Below are 14,085 nucleotides of genomic sequence, written 5' to 3'. Positions count from 1 at the left end.
ATACTTAGTATACTATGTTTCTAAAGTTGTATACTGTAGCATGATCACGTGTGCTCCAAAAATGCCATGGTTTGACCACCCAATAAACAACAAATTTAAACACCACAGGAAACTCGTTTGCATGTGTCTGCCGTGTGGCTTTGTGTAGGTAATGCTGTATACAGAGTGTAAACAGTACATCTCTCTATTTTATTGTACACAGATGTGCAGTAAGCCTACATCACTTGAAATCACAGCCCATACTGGTGTTATTGGGGCAGGTACTCAGAACAGAATCCAGAGGTGTATTTGCAGCAGACCATCTGGATTCAATATTGAGCTGCCATGGGTTAATTAGAGGAAGTACTAACCCTCCCTGGTCATGAAAAATTCTCTAGTGTACATGTCCAGCACACCATTTAGTTTCTAAAACGTGTCATAAGGTTAGCAAAGCGTGCATAGTCCAAATAATCTGCAATATGCATCAACAGTACAATATAATATACTGCATGGACAACATCATAGCAGGGGCCAGGAAAGTGCTCCTCCTACTGGCCAAATAGTGAATACAAAACAACATTCAAAAGAGTTAAAGAATAGCAGGCAGCATGCAACAATTGCAAAAATGTCAAAGATTAATCTTTTAATTAACCTGTACATCCAGTGCGAATAATATCACACGACCAAGCAAGCATTTACTGTTTACTGTTTTTAAATTTAAAATGTAAATAGTCTGACAAGACAATTCTATTCATGAATGAGTTCGAACAAAATTGCAAAACACTTACATGCCATCCTGCAACTCCACAGACGATGCGATGCGTGCTGTGTTAAACGATATTACACACCAAAAGATAATGTCCAAGAACATTATTAATCTTATTGAAGAAAGAGCGAGAGAAGAAGTTTGGTGTTCAGATGGAGCAGCAGCCTTTGTCCTCAAATATCACATCCTCGAGGATGTCAGGATCCTGACATTGAATTGAGCGCATGCCTTGAGAGACCCGGTGTTGAAAACAGTTAGCCCGGCTACACACCAGTCAGACTGTCCCGACGGGGCTACACTAGTAACACTACAATGCTGTAATACTCTGCAGCTCTGCACAGTCTGGACTCACTCACTCTCTCTCTGCCTCTGGTGTCTCTCTCTGGTCTGGTCCACTTGTCGTGTCGTGTCTCTGAGTGGGATGAACGTTTGTGCAGTGGAGTGGACGCACTGGGAACGCAGTGTCATTCAAATTCCACCCTCACCAACAGTCACACGGTTAAAACTAGAAAAAGTGCCCTTCTGGGCACAGGTCTCCACCAGGAGGATAGGACTGTGTGAGATGTTTGGCAAAATGTTTAGGAGTAATATAAACATGTTTGCCTTTGATGGCAATTGGATGACTTGAGGCATTTTGTTCCAAAAATGTGTTTTTCAAAAAGCAACCTGTTGGTGGCGCTATAACAGGCCAATGTGAAAAGGGTGGGATATATTCCTCAGCCTAGTAAGAAAATGTGTGAAAGATTTCACGTAAATTGCATGCTGCGTTCATGATTTGAGGCTTTTGTTCAAAACGGGGCAATCTTGCAAACTGTGAAAGCCAATTATAGCCAATTAGGATGGAATATGAAATATCGGACAGATCCGACTTGAGCACATGACCATAGAGATACTGTGTAACGATTTGTGAGATTTTTGGACAGAATCTGGAGGAGTAATATCACAAAATGTGTTTTACAAAAGTCGGCCTCCTGGTGGCGCTATAAAAGGCAGATGCGGAAAATGCAGGTCAGAGGTTTGTCCTTGGCCTCTAGGGAGTGTGCATGCAACGTTTCACGCAGATCGGTGCAGTTTTAGGTAAAAATGTGAAAAGCTGCCTCATGGTGGCGCTATAACAGGCCGTTCTGGAAAATGCGGGGCAGAGGTTCATCGTTGGCATCCAGGGAGTGTGTGTGCAAAGTTTGGCATCGACCGGGTTAACGGTGCCGGAGATTAGCTGTACACAGACGGACGGAAGGAAGGACGGACGGACGGACACACACACACGGACGGAGTGCAAAACATACTCTCTCCCCATGCCTTCGGCCTGGTGGAGACAATAATAATAATCGGTGTTTAGCTCTGGTCCATAGCCCTAATGCCATCTGATGAACGCATTAGAGCTAGACCCAGTTTCTACAAGTAGGCCTAATGTCCTACTCGACATGTGCAGGTTGAGGTTCTCTAAATCTAAATTTTGATGAATTGAACATGGTGGACCCTCTTGTAAACAAGTGTAATGCTTAATTGGGTCGTCCACTCACAGTTAACAGTCTTTGTATTGAGTTTGTGCTTGAAATGTACTGTAATTCTGCAAACTGTTAATAAATATTTCAATCAATCAATCAATCAATCAAAATTCCTCAATGGAAGAGTAGAGTAGGGACTCGTACACACCACTGCAGGTGTAGCCTACTTATTATTTACTACACTAGCCCACTCAAAGAGGGTTGCTTTTGTCACTCACTTAGGTACATCTTAAAGATTTTACACAATATTCAAATAATGTAGTAAAATTAAAATTGCACGTAGCTTAGGCTATAATTTGGCATATTTTAATTTCATAAACTACAAAATATTCAAATTTTGAACAGCTAAATCTGCTCTTATCTCAAATTCACCAGTTTTGTGATGTCAGAAGTGGGATAAGTCCAGTAGTCCACCCTGGAAAACTCACCCAAACTCCATAAAAAATACAAGGATACTAAAATCATCAATAGATTTACTTTAACCTTTTACAGTGGAGTCAAGTGACTTATATAGCAAATATACCTAGTTTTACCTGTTAGACATCTACACTCTATTGTACACTGTACTGACAGTACTTTGAGTACAAATCTTTGACCATTCATACTTCAATTGAGTGAAAACGCAGAATCAAGGTCTTAATATAATACCCACATTTTATTCAAAAAGGTATCAAAGTACAACAGTGGACAGTGCTGGGATGTTGATCAAAGACCACAGTGAGCCCTGAGAATCACTTGTCCATCACTTGATCCGCTCTGTGAATGGACATCTGCATATCTAAGCTCGTGCAAAAATGGTGTTCATTGAAGTGAGTGACACATCATCGTTTGCTGAACTTTTAAATATTCAGATGAAAAGCTTATATATTAGATATATTCCCAATATATTATTGTTCTCCCAGCTTGGTTTTTAAACTCCCTTTGCAATCACATCAAAACCAATACAACTTGAGATTTCCCAGACAAACATTTGACTATTAAGAGGATGAACTGATAACACAATAAAGCAAGAGATGAAGTTGTTGGAAGTGCATGCAGGATATTGCCATCTGTGTACCTGTGAACAAAATAAATGGAGAACGGAGAGGCATGAAACTAAGTGGGAACGATGAGTAGGCTGCTCCGACAAGATGATTACCTATTCTATTGGGTCAAACAGTTCAAAGGTTAAAGTCACAGTCAGGGCAAAGTCAAAATTACATAATCAGTCATATCTAAAGGAACAACCGATGAAGTTGCATTCAGGATTTGCAACCCCACCCCCCATGGCGTGTTTTAATTAAAATATTGAAAACATAAAGAGTGTCTGTCATCACAAGGAACCTTCTCACTGGAGGACACAGATTTCGGGGCCTTGGTCGAGAGTTTCTCCAGTCCGATCAAGCTCTCCAGTTCTGTAGGAGTGGTATGTATCTCTCTCAGAGTGCTCTTGCTCTTCCTGGTCCATACTGTGTCTCAGCTCCATTAGCAGAGCCTTGCCGTCACTGGAAGGAAGGTTCCCCAGGTAGTACTGAGGAGTCAGCTCTGCAAGCCTACAGCAAGGAGAGAAAGAGCAAATGCTTGTTTATCTTTTTTGTCTCACAGTTGTTAGATGGGAAATTCAAAGAAAAAAACATAAGAATTACGATATAAAGTTGCGATTGTGAGGGGGGAAAACACCTCAGTATTCTGAGAAACAGTATAGTAGGAATTGTTTAAAAAAAGAAAAGAGAGTGAGAGAGAGAGGGGGGGGAGAGAGAGAGAGCGAGAGAGAGAAATACATAGAGCTTGCCTTTAATTAGGGTTAACTCTAAGTACCCAGTCCAAACAAGGACAATGTATTGCAATGACAAAAGTGTCCCCTTAAAGGGGCATTCCACTCATTTTCAACATTTTACTATGTCATTAATATACCTTAGAGCTGTTGTGTGGAAATAATAAAAAAGTCCCCCTATTCTGTGTTTCCTAGAACTAGAGGTCTGACAAAATCATTAACATGGTGAATCACATCTTGATGATGTCATCAAGATGTGATTCACCATGTTAATGATTTTTGTGTTAATGATTTCTCTAGGAAACATAGAATGGGGGGACTTTTTTATTGTTTCCACACAACAGCTCTAAGGTATATTAATGACATGGTAAAATGTTGAAAATGAGTGATATTCCCCTTTAACAACATACTGTACTCAGGAGGAAACTCACATGTGCGGGTGGACTTCTGAAACGGTGCGGATACAGTTATCATGAGAGATGGTGAAGTCGTGATACAGGACCCAGGGAGGGGGGCTGGGGCAGGGCTGGCGACACAGGTAGGACGACGAAGGGTGGAGATGAGCCACATGGCGATGAGTTAATAAAACATAGTTCCCTGAGCCGTCCACATCATGGGCCACCTAATGCACAAAAAAGCATTTCAATTCCAACAGGACTGTAAAGAAAATCAGTTGAGGTCATTAAGTCAAGCAGGATTAGCAAGTAAAGGATCACATGCAATGGAGTCACACAATTTCAGACAGTAAAGACTTCAAGGCGGGTAGTAGTAACAGATGAATATCTTATCTTTGTTTTGATATTTTATTTTGAAACACCAAAACAAGCTTCAATGATGTTAAACCTTGAATCACTAAACACAGAGTATTCATAATGTCTTGCTGCACTAGGACATTTCTTGATAGTATAATAAATACTAACCTGATTTAAAACATCCCTTTATAAAGTAATCAAATAGTAATTAAAAAGGTAACCTTCCAACCCTTAATTAAAGTGAAATAACAGAATTGAATTGCTACAAAAATAAACAACATGAAGGATGAATTCCATGTGAATATAATAGTCTGATTACTTTCAGGAAGAACCCAGAGATGAGAGCCCGCTTGATGTTAGTGCAGTTGTCTTGGTAACCGAATGCAGGAGGTGATACAGGCAACTCGATTCGCTGCATCACTTCTAGCAGCTCCGCTCTGATTGTCACGGCCAATCGTAAGGCAGCAGGATTGAGGAAGTTTGTCGCACACCATGTCTCATCCTGATTATCTGTAATGTCAATATCACACAGACATATTATGACCATCAAGGTTAAATAAAGTACCGGTATAGTATTATACAGTATGCAGAAATATTGAATAATAATCATGAACACTTTAAAGGTCTTTAGAGTCATTCAGTAGCGTGTGTGGTATTTCTCATTCGTTCCAGTGTAACAGTCACTTGATGTTTGAATATTAGGCTTAATGTGACTTTTGAAAATGTAAAAATGACATTGTATTAACAAGATAAGTAAATATAATTTATTTAAATGTAAATAAATTATATTTCATCTAGAAAAAGACAAAAAGAAATCTAGATTTAGATTACTTTAACCCGTTCAATCCAGGAAAGCATGTGTGCTACATGTCAACTACATATCATTGCTGTTGGGAAGTGTGTGTGTGTGTGTGTGTGTGTGTGTGTGTGTGTGTGTGTGTGTGTGTGTGTGTGTGTGTGTGTGTGTGCGTGCGTACGTGCGTGCGTGCGCATATGTGTGTGTGTTTTTATAAATTAACTTGATCATACTGAAGCTTTTCAGTGGATCAACCCAGTCTGCGTGCTCAGACGTACGCTCTGTGAAGGCTTTGTAAATGTTAATGAGAGTCAGGTGGTCGCCCTCTGAGTGCAGTAGAGGGCGTCGAATATTGGCTGCGGCCTCCTCTTTGTTTGGAGCTGGCTTGGCGAAGCAAGGTGGAGCTGGTGGGACACAGAGGACACAGAGTTAAGGTACTTTCAGATGGGCAGCGATTAACGTGTCTAGTAATTCATTTTCAATGAGACCTGTGGTTTTTTTGTACGCGTGGAGAAGTTGAGGGGCAACAACGCACGTGTATTTACGTGGGCGCGGTCCTGTGAAATTGACGCGCGGGTGATCGTTCTGTACACACGCCCGTGACTGACTAGACCTGGATTGTGTTGAGCTTTTGTACGCTTGTGTTGTCACGCCCCTCATGAGCAGACCTGGAGCAGACCTGTCGTTGATCCAGGCGACGTTAATTGATGCCCGTCTGAAAGTAGTAGTACCTTTAATGTGGTTCACATTGAGTCCATATTGCTGATCACGTCATTTGATTGGACAAGAGGCATTCGTTGAGTACATGCGGTACAACCAAGCTGGAATTATTCACTGCTAGCTACATTAGCCTGTCAGTTATTTGGAGAGCTGGGATTACGGGTGATATTTAGATTTGTAATTTCGCTTCTCCGTACTGACAGTCGGATCACAGCTGTGCTTACAGCACAACAGCCCTCCCTAGTAGTCTAGTGTGACAGCACAATTATCTCATGGGACTTTATATTGTGTTACCTGTTAGCATGGCAGCGATGGTCAGCAGTTCATCCACACAGTCGTACTCGCAGGCAGCAATAACGGCCTTGGCCAGAGGGGGCGCTAACGGAAGCTCCGACATGATGATCCCCACCTCTGACAGATTCCCATCATCATCCAGAGCTGCCAGGTAATCAAGGTCCTCCAGAGCCTGCATTAGAGCCTCAGGGTCTAGACATACAACAAATACACGTCATTTAACACATTGGCAAGTCTGCCCTGTGACGTAATGGAGGACTACACCTGACTTGATATTTATGCATTATTTTCATTTTAATTGAGTGAGTAATACCATGAGAACGGTGTCCATAGAAAATGGCAAAATAAAGTATTATTTGCAGGGATCCGTTTAGACAACAACAGCGTTTTTGGGGGTTGAAAACACAACCCCCGAAAATTCCTTCCAGAGTGGAAATCTTTGAAAAGGCCGTCTCCTGCTGTCTCCATGTGCAAAACGGTGAATCCGCAAAACATGTGACATCATGGCTCACAACGTTTTGTTTATTACATTGATGCAGAGCCGTAGGCGATATTTGGTGCTCCCTCATACACTGACACCACGGCGCGTAAACAGCGCCTCAAACTGTGACTCCGCCCACAACCGGGGGAAGTTGTGATTTGCGCTCGTTCACTGCAATGCAATTGGCGGCATTTTCAAAACAATATTGAGCAGAGTAGCGATTATCAAACGTATTTGCAATGCCATAAGTTGAAAGATCTGTTGCCCGTGGACAAGGCATGCTACCTCCGCAAGTTAGATAGCATCGGCATAGATGTTTGTCCGTATGTGATTAAGGATTGGACCAAGTTGCATTGGCAGCCATAGAAAATTCTTACCCCAGGCTAAAACCGGATGTGACGTTTTTAGGCGTTCCTGTCTAGCGTGGTGTCAGTGTATCCTACGAATACAACGATGGTGAATGTAAACCATGATGAAATTGTAAGCAAATTAACAGCCTTGTTGCGATAGGAAGTAGAACGGAAGTGGTTCTACTGCGTGTGCCTGGTCTATCTGGCAGCCCGTCACCGGGTCCCCGGAACCCAACGTTGAGAAACAGTGGTGTACTCAATATGACAGACCACTGCTAAAGAGTTATTTGAATGAATTTTTCAGCAGAGATGGTAGCATCGTAAGGTACCTGGTCTGTCCAGGAACTTGCACTGTCCCATGTCAGCGATGTCCAGTCTCTTGAGCAGCAGCACTAGGTGGCTGAGGTTCTCCTCTGACACACCTGGACAGCGAGCTTCCTTCATTCCCTCCTCGTACAGTGACTTGGGGTATAAACGCAAACACAGTCCTGAAGAACAGACATAAAGGAGACTGGTATTAGACAATTGAACCCTGACAGGTCCATTTCTGCACTCTCAGAGTTAAATGAACCCTATGAGCTGATTGTAGATTTTATACAGCTGAACGCAGCTGAACTGCAGCACCATGCATCTGCATTTCAAACATTTAATCTTTGACTGTCCTGAGTTTCCCATAGTTTTGGTGCAAGCGTAACTTACGGCTTCACAACAGAGATTGTCGACACCAAGCTGAACCATTTTATTATTAACAGGGACGTAGAGCCTTCGTCCTACTCGTCCTGCCCAACACTCCCCATTGATGTGCTGCCCCAGCCCGTACCACAATATCACCCTCCCCGCCCGGGAAGCCGAACACGGGCCAATTTTGTTCACATTGAAGCCCGACAATGCCGGTTGCAGCACTGTGGATTCGAACCCACAACCTCCATTGGTGGTATTCCCCCTTCATTCTTTTCTTTCTCTTTCTGGAAACAATCCAAAAGATGGACTTGCACTGTTGCGGGTTCAAATCCAGATGCAGACAACCTTTGTCACTTCACATCTCCCTCTCCCCATTTCCTGTCAGCCTACTGTCCTATGAACAGCCTAAAAATACATCTTAAAAAAATAAAATAATAATAAAGATGATTCTGACCATATTCCAATGTGGCTGCCAGAAAACCATGAGTTCTGACGTACCTGGCAGAGAACTGTTGACCTTCTGAGTGCGGATGTCTGCTTGGTGCTTGCTGATAGGCTGCAGGACCTGAGAATTTGCTCTTATTTGTGGATTGTAAACCTATTCAAATAAATAAATAAGAAGTCATTTTTGAGCTGACTGCAATCATAGGGGGAAAAATATTTCATTGCAATATAATTGACTTTAGTCATTGATATGCATGAAGTCACCGTTCTGAGCTGAAGGCCTGTGTCTATCACGTAGCGGATACCCGTCATAGAGAAAGACGCCTCAGCCAGGGTGTCTGAGAGAATAACCCTCCGTCTAAACCCCGATCCTGCTGGTTCTTCAGCACCGTTCGACTCCCCGTGGAGGCCAGCGTCAGGCTCCAGCTCATAGACTCGCTGGGTTGCAGCGCCCAGGCTGGCATGGAGGGGCACGATCTTCAATGGACCCAGCTGAGGACTTAGTGCTACAGACTCCTTCTCTAGCAGTAAACCACATTCTTCTATTTGCTGGTGTAAAAGGGATCAGATGAAGAGGCATTGTTGTTTATTCAACTGGTTTTACTCTAACCTGGATTTGAATCCTGTTCATCCATATGGGAAACTAATATGGGAGAACAGGATTCAAATCCAGGTGGTTAAGACTAGACTTTTCAAATCAGTCCAAACAAACAACAAAACATGTATTAATGATTTCAAGCTAAAAGCTCACAATGCACCCAACACATAATGATCTTGTAGATAGGCCATTAAAAGAATAATAATAATTAAAAAATCACACCCGTGTGAACTGAGTGGTGTAAGGTCTTATATAGAATGATCAGCTGTGGTCTGACGTAATGTCTGACGTAATGAAATCACACCCGTGTGAACTGGGTGACCATAGCAACCATGCTCATTTTTTGGTACGAACAGACAGACAGACAGACACGTAAACTAACAAAGCCAGTTGTAGGAGTGGTTTCCACCACTCAAAAACAACATTGTACAGTACCTGTGTGCTTGCCAGGAACACCATCACATCTCCTGCCTCGCCCCTGCGATGCAAATCCAGCACAGTGTGACAGGCTGCAACCAAGGGTTCTCTCCCCTGTGGTGGCTCGCGGTAAACTATCTCCACCTCACGTGATCCCCCTAGCGTCCTTTCTGTTGTCTCCGTGTCCACCTCCCCTACCTGGTCCGTGTCAAGCAACTCGGTACTTATAGTGTCCAGTGTGAGGACAGGGATGTCTGGCCCCAGGAATGTGGTGAGGCGGGGCACCAGTGTCGGGTGGCTGATCAGGACCACACGGAGGTCGTGTGGCCTCTGACTACAGACATCACAGAGCAGGCCGAGGAGGACGTCGGTGGGTACGGTGCGCTCCTGAAGTTCATCCAGCACGAGCACACCGTACTGCCGCAGTAGTGGATCTGACATCATCTCCTCCAACAGAATAGAGTCTTTGACAAACCTGAGTGCAAATCAAAGAGGAAAAATTAAGAGTAAACAATATAAAAAGATTTCATAATAAATAATATATACAGTAGGCCTATAGGTAAAACTCATTGTCGATTTGTTCATGCCATGAGCTGGCATCTCTCTGATTGGTTCACATAAGTCCCTGGTTTTAGAAATGCAGAATTTTAGATAAGACCATTCCTTGAGATCTAAGAAAAGAAAGAATGGGTATGATTTAATCATATACTAATTAATACGGTTACGTCTGGGTTGTTTTTAAATCAGTGTTAATAAAGTGTCCTAAAAATGCTTTATATGGTTGGATAGTTCCTTTAACACGGTTCTGCTGTGATATTGATTATCCTTCCTAACCTGAGCAGAGTGTCTGGTGTACAGCTGTCGTCATGTGGAACCCTGTATCCCACCTCCAAACCCAGGCTCAAATCCATCTCATCAGCCACTCGCAGCGCCAGGCTCACGGCCGCTACAGAATGTGGTTGAGAGCAGCACACTAGCCCCTGAGAGAACTCGTGGGACAAAGCATACTCTACACACCACTGGGGCACCTGGAGGAAGAGGAGAGGGACATTAGTTCAACCCGAGTGTAAATGCGGCCAGCAGGAATTCATCTTACAAACATCCTGTCCTACCTGGGTGCTCTTGCCGACGCCGCTGGGTGCACTGAGCAGCACCATGCTGTGGTCCTCCAGGTGCTCTAGCAGACTGCGCTTAAGCTTCGAAACGGGCAACCGCTGCCTCTCTTCCAAAAAGGCGTAGTAACGTGAGGAAAAGGGCAGGCCGTCATACGGGTTCACCTCCAGGTCTCCGAGATCCTCCTCCTCGCCGTCGTCGTCGAAATCCTTGGAAAGCAGGGACGAGACGGAGAGAGTGTCCAGAGGCCCGGGATGAGCCAGTGAAGTAGAGGTGCTTGCTGGATGCATCATCGGCAGAGAAAATTAGAATATGGACGAAGTAAAAGCCTCACGGAGAGGCTTAAGATTACCTAAAAGAAAAACGGGGGGGAGGGGGGGGGAAATGAATTTGTTTCCAATTATTGAGTGATCACTCACAAACTTTCAAACTTCCAGTACTATTGCAGAGATTCCCAACCACTGGTACTTGTACCACTAGTGGCACTTGAGCCTCCCTCCCTCTGGTGGTACACAGAGGAGTCGCCCAAAAGAGGAGAAACAAGACAAAAGTGAAATTAAATATTTATATTAGTACAGGTAGTTCTGACCAAGCAATTGAAATAGGCTATCCAGCCGTGCTGAAATGGGCATGACAGCACACCTAGCCGTTCCGTTAATAGACGATTTGAGAACGGATTAATCACATTCGAAATTTCATCAGTTGTGCTGATTAGTGATTAGACAGTTTATAATACATAAATCATATTTATTATGGTGGTAGATGGAGAGCCAACATATTTTCTTAGGTGGTACTCCAGTATAAAAAGCTCTATCGATTCGCATGTCTCCTCATGGTTGCCTTTGCAGGGAGCTCACTCCTGACTGAGCTGCACTCAGGCGGCACATCATCTCAGGATGGCACTAACTTACTAAGGGTGTTATCTCAATATTAGTAATTGAATATGTAGTAGAGTCTGAAGCTGAATATTGTAACATTTTAATAATTGCAGTATAATTAAATGCAGTAGAGACAAGAGACTGATGTTGACGAACAATTGGACCAATGACAGATATTAGTATTAGATATTAGACCAATCAGAATACTTGATTCTGATTGGTCAATCAAGCCAGACATTCTATAGAGAGTATGTGCATGCTTAAAGTGAATGACACATCGAGTGGCAAAGCAACAGGCAAAGTGAGTTTAACATCGTTTAATGTTGTTTAATGCAATCAGATATGACTTTTCTGTGTGGATGTATGGGCTGTCAAGGCCAGAAAGTAGTTTTTTGCCACTCAGTAGGCGTTCCTGCATAACTTCCTGGTTTGATGATGATGTCACGCGCATACCCTCTATAGTAGGGTATTTCCTTATATCAGACCTTTGCTCTCAGTAACAGACCACTGCTCTGCCTGAATTTCATGTCACATTATTGATTTTGTTCGTAAGTAGCTGTGTAAAGGCAGGACAATCTGTCTAGGTGCTGTATGGGGCAAGGGAAATTTTACTCTGAGAAAAACACTTTCTCTTGAAAAGTGGCAAAATTAGAGCACAGAACAAGGAAGGAAAACATTCAGCATGTATGACAGTTTAGTATTTCCACAAATTACCAGCTTATATTCTGGGCAGGAACCCCTTTTGGTGTTTTACCCCTTCAGGAGGGGAACCCCTTTTGGGGTTCTTGTTGCTACAATATGTACAGTATATAGCAACATAACATTTTCTTTTTTTAAATAAAATATAAGGGATTAAGGCATTGCCCAGGTCGTATAACCAGCGTTTAGAAATAGATGTGAGAAATGGAGTGACCGCAGAACTGAGGCTTGGATAAGAGCTGGGTAGACTTCTTAATATTGTTGAATTGTTCCCTATTGTCTTGATTAATTATTGTTCAGAATGAAAGGGATGTGGGGCCTGACATAGGCCTAACAAGGAGGACTGGACCTGTATTGATTAAATGCCATTACAAAAAACACATGCCTCCTTTGGCAGTGAAAATGGGATACAAAAATGCATTTACTCTATATTTCCGCATAGTGAATGACAGCCTTTGGTGTAAGGGGGCAGAGATCACTGTTTCACAACAAGCCTTTTTACAACACTCTTATCTCTGGTGGGCGACACAGGTGTGACTGTCAAGAGACTCCAGTGGGACAAATAAGCGCCAGAGCTCTGCCCTTATTATTTGATCTCATGTGATGTCACCACCAGTGAGTGAGTCCATAGAAACTGAACGCGGCCGCGCACGACCTGGATCACGCACATTCATCATTCATGCACGCGGACCAATGGGCGCTTTTCATCAGGATAGGGTGCAATTATTTCAGCAGTGAGGCAGTGACTGCAGCGGTCAGAACACAACACGATAAACGTCATCAACGTTGTCTATGCATGGGCTGAAAACAGGCATTATTACAATTGTTATACAACATGTCTATCCTGTAATTGACAGGATAGACATGTGTCGGAACTCGGGACACCCAGAAACCGGGACATCCCGACCCGGACAGTGATCATACCTCCGGGTGATGTCTTGTCTGTGTAGAAAACAAACAGTCGTGTGATGTTGATCTCATCTGTTGTCATGTGACGTCTAGGAGAGCCATGACGGGAACAACTGGGTAATCTGTCCTTCACGCTCCCATTTGGTCATTCCCTGTGTGTCGTAATTCACCACTGACCGAGATCCATTAAACGAACGAACCGATCATAATCGTTGATATGATTGACTCAGGATTTCCGCCATGTTTGTGCCGTGTCACACGCGTGACGCGTCGTGCGTGTCACAGTGGGGCAGGTGGAGTCCACAGTCGAATGGGTGGAGCTGCTGTTTATGTTGTTGCGACTGTATCCTGGGAACCCGATGAATTTGCTCTCCTCAGGTTTCATTTGCTCTGAATGATGCCAGGGGCTACGGTTTTCCCCCAGATGAATTAACCACATTCAACATGGCGTCTATATTTCGGGCATGTTATACGTGCAAATGTAATACATAGTAAATACGACTGAAATTGCGTATGTCTGTTGTCATATTCATAACCATGTTAGAAAGATATTATGGGATGAATACTGCATCGAATTATCATGTTTACGAAAACCTCCAGTAGTAGTTGCGTTATTTCCCATTGGCTTGTGATATTATACATCTTTATCAGTTGGTTATTTTAGTTATCCCTTCACCTATTGGGAAGTGTGAATTTGATTTGTATTATGAAGTTCTTGTTAACTAATATGCTCAATATTCTCACATGTACCTACCCTACATCCATTTTATCTTTATTCATCTACATGTGTATTTATTTATAAAAAACTTTATTTGATTTGCCTGAGACACGACTCCTTTGTGGCAAGTTTGACTGTTTCAGTTTTGGATACCAATTGTTTGTGCCCACTTATGCCCTTGGGATAGTTGGGCAGTTCAGTCAGGGGCAGGGCGCACTTACCGACTGGG

At 43.1% G+C, this 14,085-nt stretch overlaps 2 protein-coding genes across 2 annotated transcripts in view; both read right to left on the bottom strand.

Moving 5' to 3' along the window:
- The window catches only part of egfem1 (EGF-like and EMI domain containing 1), a gene marked incomplete at its 5' end in the record, with an annotated part of 92,883 nt that extends 92,033 nt beyond the window's left edge, over nt 1-850 (bottom strand). The window contains one exon of the mRNA XM_079514843.1: nt 768-850. Coding sequence (XP_079370969.1) covers nt 768-850 — 83 coding nt within the window. The remainder of the gene's footprint in view (nt 1-767) is intronic.
- A 2,039-nt stretch (nt 851-2,889) lies between these two features.
- Nucleotides 2,890-13,422, bottom strand: dqx1 (DEAQ box RNA-dependent ATPase 1). The gene is made up of 12 exons (XM_079514280.1): nt 13,154-13,422; nt 10,652-11,004; nt 10,374-10,567; nt 9,558-10,014; nt 8,789-9,073; nt 8,579-8,678; nt 7,729-7,887; nt 6,569-6,760; nt 5,833-5,958; nt 5,078-5,268; nt 4,438-4,628; nt 2,890-3,785 (listed from the first exon to the last, which is right to left on the bottom strand). Exons 2-12 carry the CDS (start codon nt 10,943-10,945, stop codon nt 3,581-3,583), a joined length of 2,394 nt encoding a protein of 797 aa, XP_079370406.1. The 5' UTR covers nt 10,946-11,004; nt 13,154-13,422; the 3' UTR covers nt 2,890-3,580.
- Between the last annotated feature and the right edge of the window lie 663 nt (nt 13,423-14,085).

This window comes from Electrona antarctica (genome assembly GCF_951216825.1).
Source record: "Electrona antarctica genome assembly, chromosome: 11".
Classification (NCBI taxonomy): domain Eukaryota; kingdom Metazoa; phylum Chordata; class Actinopteri; order Myctophiformes; family Myctophidae; genus Electrona; species Electrona antarctica.
This window is presented reverse-complemented; position numbering and strand designations above follow the sequence as displayed.

Excerpts from the sequence above, each read along its gene's own strand:
- dqx1 (XM_079514280.1), bottom strand. The coding sequence starts at position 10,945 with ATGATGCATCCAGCAAGCACCTCTACTTCACTGGCTCATCCCGGGCCT. Across the intron at positions 5,959-6,568 it reads CATCGCTGCCATGCTAACAG|CTCCACCTTGCTTCGCCAAG; the intron begins GTAACACAATAT and ends GTGTCCCACCAG. Across the intron at positions 5,269-5,832 it reads TTACAAAGCCTTCACAGAGC|ATAATCAGGATGAGACATGG; the intron begins GTACGTCTGAGC and ends TTGACATTACAG.